The sequence below is a fragment of the Cydia pomonella genome, chromosome 3, assembly GCF_033807575.1.
Source record: "Cydia pomonella isolate Wapato2018A chromosome 3, ilCydPomo1, whole genome shotgun sequence".
Classification (NCBI taxonomy): domain Eukaryota; kingdom Metazoa; phylum Arthropoda; class Insecta; order Lepidoptera; family Tortricidae; genus Cydia; species Cydia pomonella.
The window spans coordinates 14,048,038-14,057,824 of record NC_084705.1 but is presented as its reverse complement, the minus strand read 5'-3'; the positions used below and the strand labels follow the sequence as shown (position 1 = coordinate 14,057,824).

The 9,787-nt window shown below is 43.4% G+C and overlaps 1 protein-coding gene across 1 annotated transcript; it reads right to left on the bottom strand.

Moving 5' to 3' along the window:
- Positions 1-4,539: 4,539 nt before the first annotated feature.
- Positions 4,540-6,915, bottom strand: LOC133516634 (uncharacterized protein K02A2.6-like). Its single transcript, XM_061849651.1, has one exon. It carries the CDS (start codon positions 6,913-6,915, stop codon positions 4,540-4,542), a length of 2,376 nt encoding a protein of 791 aa, XP_061705635.1.
- Between the last annotated feature and the right edge of the window lie 2,872 nt (positions 6,916-9,787).

Below are 9,787 nucleotides of genomic sequence, written 5' to 3'. Positions count from 1 at the left end.
TATTAGTCATGAATTTGCTTACGGCGCACATAATTTTTTTGCTATCAGTTAGATATAAAAGTGAGGCCATATTAGCGGGTAACGGTACGTTAAGTCTTGGCAGACATGAATACAGGTCAGGGGGTTTGTTATTAATCGGACAATTAAAGAAAATATGATCGATATTGCCTACTTCGTTTCCACAATCGCACATGGGAGAATCTTTCTTTTTAAAAATATATAATTGCTCAGATGAGCAGACGCGGCCCAATCTAAGTCTAATGATGATACTAGTGTGCCTTTTAGAGAGTGATCTATTTTTGAAAAACCATGGACGAGATGGAATGGTTGACTGAATTTCTGAATAGAAACATTTCTTTGCTCGGGACCAGCGGACAGACCATTTTTTCCTCATGAAATTAAAAGGAAGGCTCAGAGCATCTGGTTGGAATATTTTATAAAAAGAGTCATCGCCATCAAGAATAGCCTCTTTGGCTGCTTTGTCCGCCCTCTCATTACCTACTATGCCAGAGTGGCTAGGGATCCAAACAAAAACAACCTCCAACCCCGCTGAATGGCATTTGTACGACAAGTGTTTTAGTTGGCAGGTAAGGTATTTGCATGCAAAATTCTTAAAAGGGCGCAAAGAAATGGATTGAAGTGCGCTGAGACAGTCTGAGAAAATAACTGATTTGGAGAGTTTATGGGTATAAATATATTCTAGAGCTTTTAAGAGGGCCAAGCATTCACCAGAAAATACAGACGCTTCGGGGGGAAGTTTGAATTTAGCCATGATATGTGAGTTAGCAAGGAGAAAGGCCGCTCCCACGCATCCTTGATCCGTTAATTTGGACGCATCAGTAAAAAAGAGCCGGTAAGAGGGGAAGTGATTGATAACAAATTTAGAGAAAATTGAGTTAGCCAACGGAGATCCCTTATCGATACCAATATTAGTTATTACCTTGGAAGAATGTGTGAGGGCCTCGAAAGGAACGGAATAAATAGGAAGAGAAGAAGATTTCATAATAGGGGGCCTGAGAGCGGCTAGTCTCTCCAGGCTGTTGACTAATCTAGGTTTTTCTTTATTGCGCCAGTAAGCTTTACTGGACGAGTATAATTGAAGAAGTCGAATTTTTGGAAGTAATGGGTGGGACGATAGGGCAGAGATTCCAAATAAAAAGCGATCAGCAAGTAGTTGCCGTCTCAGATCTAGTGGCGGGTCCACACATTCTACTTGAACGGCTCTGTTTGGGGAAGGTCTCATGGCCCCGGTGACTATTCTAAGAGCCCTCACTTGGATGCGTTCTAATACGGTAAGCGCTGCCTTATTACATGGTTCAAAGATAAAAGTGCCGAAGTCTAAAAGGCTACGAATAAAAGCGTTGTATAGGAGTTTTTGGGAGTATGGATGGGCTCCCCACCAAGAGCCCGAGAGAGCCTTTAGGATATTTAAATTCCTTTCGCATTTTTTAGCGATGTATAAGAGATGAGAGGATCCCACGAATCGACGATCAAAGAATACCCCAAGAAATTTTACGGAATCTACAATGGGAATGGGTTCCTCGTTAAAAACTATACGGCAAGGTGGAGCAGTAAGACTTCTAGAAAACACAATGGCCGAGCTTTTAGCAGAAGATAGGGAGAGACCATGAACGTTTAACCACGACCCTAATGATGTTAAGGCTCCGTTGACCATATCCGCAGCCCGGAGTGGGCTTTTGTCAGTGCAGTAGATTGCCACATCGTCCGCATATTGTAGCGTTCTGCAAGCCCAATTTACAGACGTATCCAAGTCAAAAGAATAAATATTAAAAAGTATTGGACTCAGGACTGATCCCTGAGGGAGGCCCCTCCAAGTGTGCCGAATAGCCCGCACTTCGCCCTGCCAGTGCCATCTCACGCGAATGGTTCTGAACATCAGCAAATTAGAGATGAAGTTAACTACCTTACGAGAGATACTCAGTTGTGACATTTTGTCTCTGAGCACTGAAAGGAGAACGTTATCATATGCGGCCGAAATGTCCAGAAAAACTGCAACCATTGACTCTCCCCTAGAGAATGCCAAGCGTATGTCAGTGGAAAGGATGCTATGACTGTCAGTGATGCTTTTCCCTTTCCGGAATCCAAATTGGAAACGCGGAAGGATACCTCGATTTTCCAAAAACCAATCCAAACGATTTTTTAGCAGGTGTTCCATAACTTTACAGAGAGTAGACGAAAGGGCTATAGGTCGGTATGATGCTCCAAGGTTGGAGTCCTTGCCTGGTTTTGGAATTGGGATCACAAATTGTTCCTTCCAAGAATCTGGAACCAGACCGGAGCTATAGAAAGTGTTAATAAGATCCAGGTAATAGGAGAGAGCCGCCGGACTGGATCTGGTTAAAAAGGAATAAACAATACCATCCGGGCCGGGAGAAGAATCTGAAAGAGAGTCCATGACAAGACGCAATTCGGAAATAAGGAAAGGAGAAGAAAGAAAGTCGTTATGTTCAGGGTGATTAGTAAGGTAAGACGGAAGTTCGGACAGATTAGGCACATAAGGAGGAGCCAATCTGTCCGAAAATTCCTCCATCCAAGAAGGTGAATTAGAAGAAGATGAGGGCGGAGACGTCGAGGAGCAGGCATTTCGAAAAGTTTTAATATTTCGCCATACAACAGAAGGATGAGTTGAAGGGGAAATTGACTCACAGAATTTTGTCCATCCATCCCGTTTTTTAGAAAGTAGTGTTTTTTTAGTTTTAGCCTGTACCTTTTTCAAGTTTAAGTAAGTAAGTAAGTAAGTAAATATTCTTTATTGCACCACAAAGAAGACATATTAAAAAAAAACAGATTTACAATGTAAAGAAAGGTAGCAACAGGCGGTCTTATCGCTGTAAGCGATCTCTTCCAGACAACCTTAGGGTAGGGGTTTAAGTAGTTCTCCATGGTCATTTCAGAAGAAAACGCCCTTTCGGCCGCTTTCCTATCCTTCACGAGGGAGGTACAGTCGGAATCCCACCAGGGTAGAGAAGGTCGACGGTTAGCAGAAATGTTTTTAAGGGGAATGGCCAGTTCTGCTGATTCCAATAGAGTCCGGCAAAATATATTGTAACATTGGAGGCAGTTGGACTGCGAGACAGATGGTAGAGATTTAATTTTATCTTCTGTGGTAAGAGAGAAAAGGGGCCAGTCTGCTTTGGTTAACTTAAACTTTTGGAGAGGAGTGGGAGCCGAACGGGGTTTAAAGCCAGAAGAGTAAGAAAGAATTATAGGCAAGTGGTCACTGCCAAAACTGTAAGGCAGGGTGCTCCAAGAAAGAAGAGAAGACAAAGAAGGAGAGCAAATGGAAATGTCAACTGCTGAGGGATTCTGTGATGGAGCAGTACGACGGGTGGGGCGACCATCGTTCAACACACACAAATTAAGAGAATCCATTATCTCAAGCATTTTACGACCTGAAGCATTGTTTTGGTGAGAACCCCATAGTGTATGGTGGCAATTGAAATCACCTAGAATAAGATAAGGGCCGGGGACATTCTCTAAAACGGACCAGAAGTCCTTGATAATTCTGGAAGAGGGGTGAGGAATATATGCAGAGATTACTGTATAGTCTAAAATTTTACAAGCTACAATATAAAACGAAGGGTGAGAAGGAGAATTTATCACAGAATAGTCTATATCCTTTCTAATCAAAAGGGCGCAGCCATCGTGACCTTTTGGATTGTCTTGTCTTAGACAGATATAGTTAGGACAATTGAAAATAGAATCAGGTTTTAGCCAGGTTTCAGAAATAGCTAAACAGATAGGGTTGTATTTCTGAATGACATACAGGAGATCAGCCTTATTGCGACTGATGCTCCTGATGTTCCACTGAATGAAGTTGAGAGCCATATTCATAAGGCCCAAGAAGAGGGCCACCAGAAAGGAAGGGAGATAGATTCATTAGATTGTTGGCAACGTTGGGCGGTAGATTGACAGCATTTTGCTGAAGAGTTGATACGAGGGATGAGATAACCGAATTAATCATGGGCAAAAGATGAAGGAGAGAAATCATCTGGGTGTGCGCTGGAGTGACTGAGGGAGAACTAGGGGGACGGGTTGCGGTGTTCCTAAACATTACGCCGTTGGCAGGTTGGGGGGCGTTGTAATCTGAGATTAGGGCCTTATGGGCTATTTGGTCATACCCGTGGGGGTTAGAAGGGGCAGGGGTTTTTCTTTGAGTGTACGTAGTTTTTTTATAAGAGACTGTCTGAGCTGCTTCATTATAAGGCTTGCGGGCCCTAGGTACCTTTTTTTCGGCCTCCTGGTATGAAATGCTTTCGTCGCCCATAATCCTCTTGATATGTTGCTGCCTTGTGTATTCCGTGCAGGCTTTGTCTGTGGCCTTGTGTTCACCAGAACAGTTAAGACAGGTAGGAGGTAAAATAAACTCAATTTGTAATAAATATATGCATGTATTATATAGACTTTTCTTTGACAATAAAAATTAATGACATAAGTGATGTTCTTATTTAAATGTTCTAAAATACCAAAGAGTAGAAAGAAGGTTGGGTCATTACATTCGTCCCTCCCCATCCCTGATCACATCTCTTCTATAAGTCTCCGAGGTGGTCTGGTTGCCCGCTGACTACGGTGCTGCGTTGTAGGGTTTGCCGATGTAGATACAGGATCTGGATCAGGCGACAGGCTTCTGTTACTCGTATTTCCTGTGTGTGATGAATCTTCAGGAGTGGTGGAGCTGTTGTGTGGAGGGCTCATCAGGGTGGAGTTAAGAGTGGCGGATGAGATTTGTGACGGTCCAGGACTCGAAGTGGCATCGGGCGTACGAAACATATCTGTTAGGGGGGATGAAGGAGATGGTTCATGGTAATTTGGAGGGTTATTAAGCGATTTCAGTCGAGGTCGAATATGATCAGCGTGTCGCCTTATGACGTCTCCATGTGGTGTCGAAATAGTATAAGAGTAGCGATGTCTGCGCTCTGCTATAATTCCAGGCTGCCACGACTTTTCAAGCCGAGTTCTATGGTATACTGGACTACCGGGTGCATAATTTGGTTTATTCGTTGAGGTTTCAATATTGACCTTTACTTGTTTGTACTGTAATTCCCTCCTTTTATTTGGTCGAATATTTGACAATAACGTATTTATTTGACGTCCAAACATTACTTCCGCTGGTGATTTGCCCGTAGTGTTATGGGGTGTGATCCTGTACGTGAACAAAAACTCTCTTAAACGCTGGTGTTGGGGTTCTGTGCCGGATGCAAATCTTGATTTAAAAGTCCTTACGAGGCGTTCCGCGAGACCATTGGTTCTTGGGTGGTAAGGTGAAGATCTAATATGCAAAATGCCTTGATTTTTACAGTATTGTTTAAATTCTGATGATGTGAATTGTGGGCCGTTGTCAGATACAATTATTTCTGGGAGACCAAAGGTGCAGAATATGTCGTCTAACTCAGTGCACAATTTTGATGTAGTAATATTCTTCATAGGTTTAATTTCTATCCACTTCGATAAGGCATCGCTCAAGACTAACCAGTAAGTACCTTCAAAAGGTCCTGCAAAATCGATATGGATCCTTTCCCATACTTTCTCAGGGATAGACCACGAGTAGATTGGAAGTTCAGGGCAATGAGGTCTATTTTGTTGGCATCTACAACATCTCTTGACATACTGGTCTACGTCTTCATCAATGGATGGCCACCAAACATAGAAACGTGCAAGTGCCTTCATTGCTGATATTCCAGGATGGCCTCTATGGAGGTATGCAAGGACTTTGCGTTGTAGTTTTTCTGGAATCACCACTCTACCTTGCCATAATATTATTTTGTTTTCTATTGAAAGTTCGTTACGCTTTTTGAAGAAATGCTTAACGTCACTGGTAAAGTGTATTTCTCTCCAGCCGGTTTTGATACATTTTAAAACTTCTGATAATATGACGTCTTGGCTGGTTGTCTCCTTCAAAAGATCCTCAGAGAGATGTAAATCTGTCATTCTGGTTCCTAGAAGACATGACTCAATGCGATGTACAGCACACTCTGTTTCTGAAGGCTGTGTTTCAGAGTTTGGTAATCTGGAGAGGCAGTCGGCTAGTATGTTGTTTTCACCTTTCTGGTAACATATGTCGTAATTATAGCAGCCAATTATTAGTGCCCATCGAACGAGTCTGTTATTTGCTACTTTGGGAAGATTACGCTGAGAACCCAGTATATGGATTAATGGCTTGTGGTCAGTAAGTAAGGTAAATTTGGTTCCTCGTAAATATTGGTCGAATTTCTTGATTCCAAACAAAATGGCGAGTGCTTCGCGATCAATGACTGAGTATTTCGTCTCCGCTGTTCGAAGTTTCCTTGAGGCAAAAGCTATGGGTTGTTCTGTGTTCCCATTCTTGTGATACAACACGGCTCCCACGCCTTTCTCTGAAGCGTCACATGCTAGAAAGATTGATCTGTCTTCGTCAAACGCAGTCAGTGGTTTTGATAAGGTAATGCATTGTTTAGTGGCTTCGAATATCTGACTTTCATGTTCTGTCCAACGCCACGGTTGCCTATTACCAGTAAGTTCATGAAGGTCAGCGCATATTCCGTGTAAATGTGGTATAAAACGTTCATAGAAATTTACAAGACCCAGAAATGATCTTAATTCTTTAGCGTTGGTAGGTGTCGCAGCTTTGGAAATTGCTTCTAGTTTCTGTTTTGTCGGGCGTATACCGTTTTTGTCTATAGAGTGGCCAAGATATTCTATTTGATTTTGTAGAAATGAACATTTTTGTAGATTTACTTTTAGGCCTGCTTTCTGTAGTCGCTCAAAGATGACGCCAAGTGTGCGTAGGTGTTCCTTCACGTCTTCTCCGGCTATTGCAACGTCATCAAAATACACTGCTGTGTTAGGAATGTCCCTTAGTAATTCGTCTAAGTAATGTTGAAATATGGAGGGCGCTGTTGATATTCCAAAAGGCATTCTATTATACCTAAAATATCCTAGATGTGTCGATAGTGTTAGGTATTTTTTTGATTCCGGTGCTATTTCAAATTGCAGATAGGCGTCCTTAAGGTCTATTTTTGAAAATATTTTCCCTCGTGCTAATTTTTGTCGTAGTTGATCGAAAAGTGGAACTGGGTGTAAATGTTTAATCAAAACAGGGTTTAACGTACTTCTGAAGTCTCCACAGATTCTTATATCACCGTTCGGTTTTACGACGTTTACTGTGGGTGTCGCCCACTCTACTGGTGTCACGTTAGGGTCTACGGGATGTATAATGTTATCTGCCACAAGGCGCGCTATTTCTTTTTCAATATTTTTTTTTATCCCATCCTCGTCGCCAATAAAATAAACTCAATTTGTAATAAATATATGCATGTATTATATAGACTTTTCTTTGACAATAAAAATTAATGACATAAGTGATGTTCTTATTTAAATGTTCTAAAATACCAAAGAGTAGAAAGAAGGTTGGGTCATTACAGGAGGAGTAGCTGAACATTCGTTACCTTCGTGTGGTTGAGCGCATTTAAAACAGCGAGGGCGGGAACGGCATTGGGCCCGTACGTGGCCAAATCGGCAGCATTTGTAGCACTGGACAGTTGGGTAATAATATGGGACCACCTCTAACGCGCAATTAAAAAGGAATACCTTGTCAGGAAGGATTTGGCCGTCAAACGTCAACACCACCGTCTCTGACGGGGCCCATTGGGTAGTGTTGTCAGCTTGGTTCCTTTTCTTGAAATTTAATCGTCTGGCCTTCAAAACCTTACCGCAGCCATATGGAGTCCTTATTAAATTTGGGAGATCGTCATTTGAAAAATCTGTTGGAATATTTCTGGCAATTCCAGTCTTCGTTATGTGGTAGGAGGGAATAAACTTTTTACAGCTTTTGGTGGCCAGAGAGCTGGAGAGAAATTGATTAGCACCAGCAGCAGACCTGAATTCAATACTAAGCCTATTTCGACCTATCTTTTTTATACCACCATCCTTCATATTAGTCACGCCATTTGTGTACAGCAGTTGGCCAAATTTAACCGGATGCAAGTAAGCTCCGGAGTCGGCCTCCGTAGCTTCGCGGGCCACATGTACAATGAAAGGACCTTTATCAGAGTCTAGATACGCATTTCGTGTTTGAAACTGGGAGGGGGGGGTAAGGGCAGTATCTTGGGAGTTTGGTTGAGAGGGTGGACTTTCATTATTCTCCACACCTGTGTTCTGGGCTCCTTGTGTCAGGGTTGATGACTGATTAGCAGGGGGAGCTGGATTAGACAGCTGGGAGGGTGCGTTTATCTGATGTGGGGTGCCATGAGCAGGTGTCATATTAGCCAGTAAATAATGCTCTGTACGGGGGATTTTAGAAACATCGTCCTGGTTGTTCAAATTAGAGCCTCCAGAAATAACTGCAGTAATTTCTCTTTTTTTGGAAATTTTGTTAATTTTGAGGGTATTGCTCGGGGTAGTTAATGACAAGTTTGAATTAGTAGGGGCATTTGGAACGAGAATTTGATCCAGGGAAACCGCAGCCGGAGTTTCCTCAATTTCCATGTGGTAAGCTGGTGAAGGTGGGTTTTCAATTAATCCAGGGATCCCTGGATCAAATTGGTCGGACTCCATTTTGCAGAGCCTAGGAGAAGGGGGCATCTGACTCACATGCGAGTAGTTGCCACCTCCTCCTTTTAACGTAAATACTTACAATGCAATCACAAAACGGACAGTACACAACACAGATGGACAAAAACACACACAAATAGGTATTACACTCCGAAACAACAACTTTTTTCTCAAAAAGGCAAACCAAGCAATTCCGCGCACGTGCACCACTCAAACGCCCGAAGCAGAATCCTCATACGAACTGTCAACTGACATTTGTCATTTGTTGTTTATCGCGTAACTGTCAACAGTGTGAATCCGAGAGTTGTGACGTCATCAGAATCTTCAATGACGTTTCGAGTTTGGTCACGTGACGTGTGCCAAAAGATATTTTAATTTTTTTTTTTTTTTTAATACTTAATATATATTTCATCAATTAAGACCTAAAGAACTTAAATATAAATATAAACTAAATATGTATAAAAAAAACTACCAACCTATTGGCTACCGGGCCGTCCCCGATGCAAAGGTGCCCATCACGCTCGCTGCATTGCCGCGTTGGATTGCGATGGATAGCCTTTGCATCAGGAAAAACCCAGAGCGGGGGTCAAGGCCCCTTTCTAGCAGGCGACGACCCAGATCCCGGAGGAAGGACTTACCCTCAGCGCACCAGCACCCCGAAGTCTCCACAGCGAGAGGAACGAATAAATAACCGCTCAGCGCCGAGTATTTATCTTTTTTAAGGGACGCCGCGTACTCAGCAGCCGCTCCTGCCGACCGCATAGTGCGGCTAAGATGCGAGGCGGCAAAAGTACTGACGCATGTGGCGTCCCATAGTAAGCACTTTCCCTTTTCCCACGGCACCAGGGTCAAGCCGTCAGGCCTTTTGCCGTCCGATCGGCTGAGGCCCGGCGGCTCCAGCATGCAAGGGACATTTGCTGATATTAAGGCCCTCCTAATGATATCATTGAGAGCATGGTGCCGTGGGAACCTTCCCGCGCAGCGGCAGCAGCTCAAGGCATGGTGGCCGTTGCTCTCCACATAGGAACCGCAGATGCATTGGTGGGGTTGGCATACATCAGAACCCAGGCGAAGAGCAGCGGCCACCCGCATCGAGTCGTTGTCTAGTAAGGTGCCTAAGTTTGGGGAGGGAAGAGCGTGTAGCCAGGCCCCAGATTCAGGCTTGGAGGCAGCGATTAGCCTGGCTCTGTCAGCACCAGAAGCGGCATTTATAAGAGTATCGAATAGCCTCCTTACC

Coding starts and splice junctions, on each gene's coding strand:
- LOC133516634 (XM_061849651.1), bottom strand. CDS start 6,915: ATGCCTTTTGGAATATCAACAGCGCCCTCCATATTTCAACATTACTTA.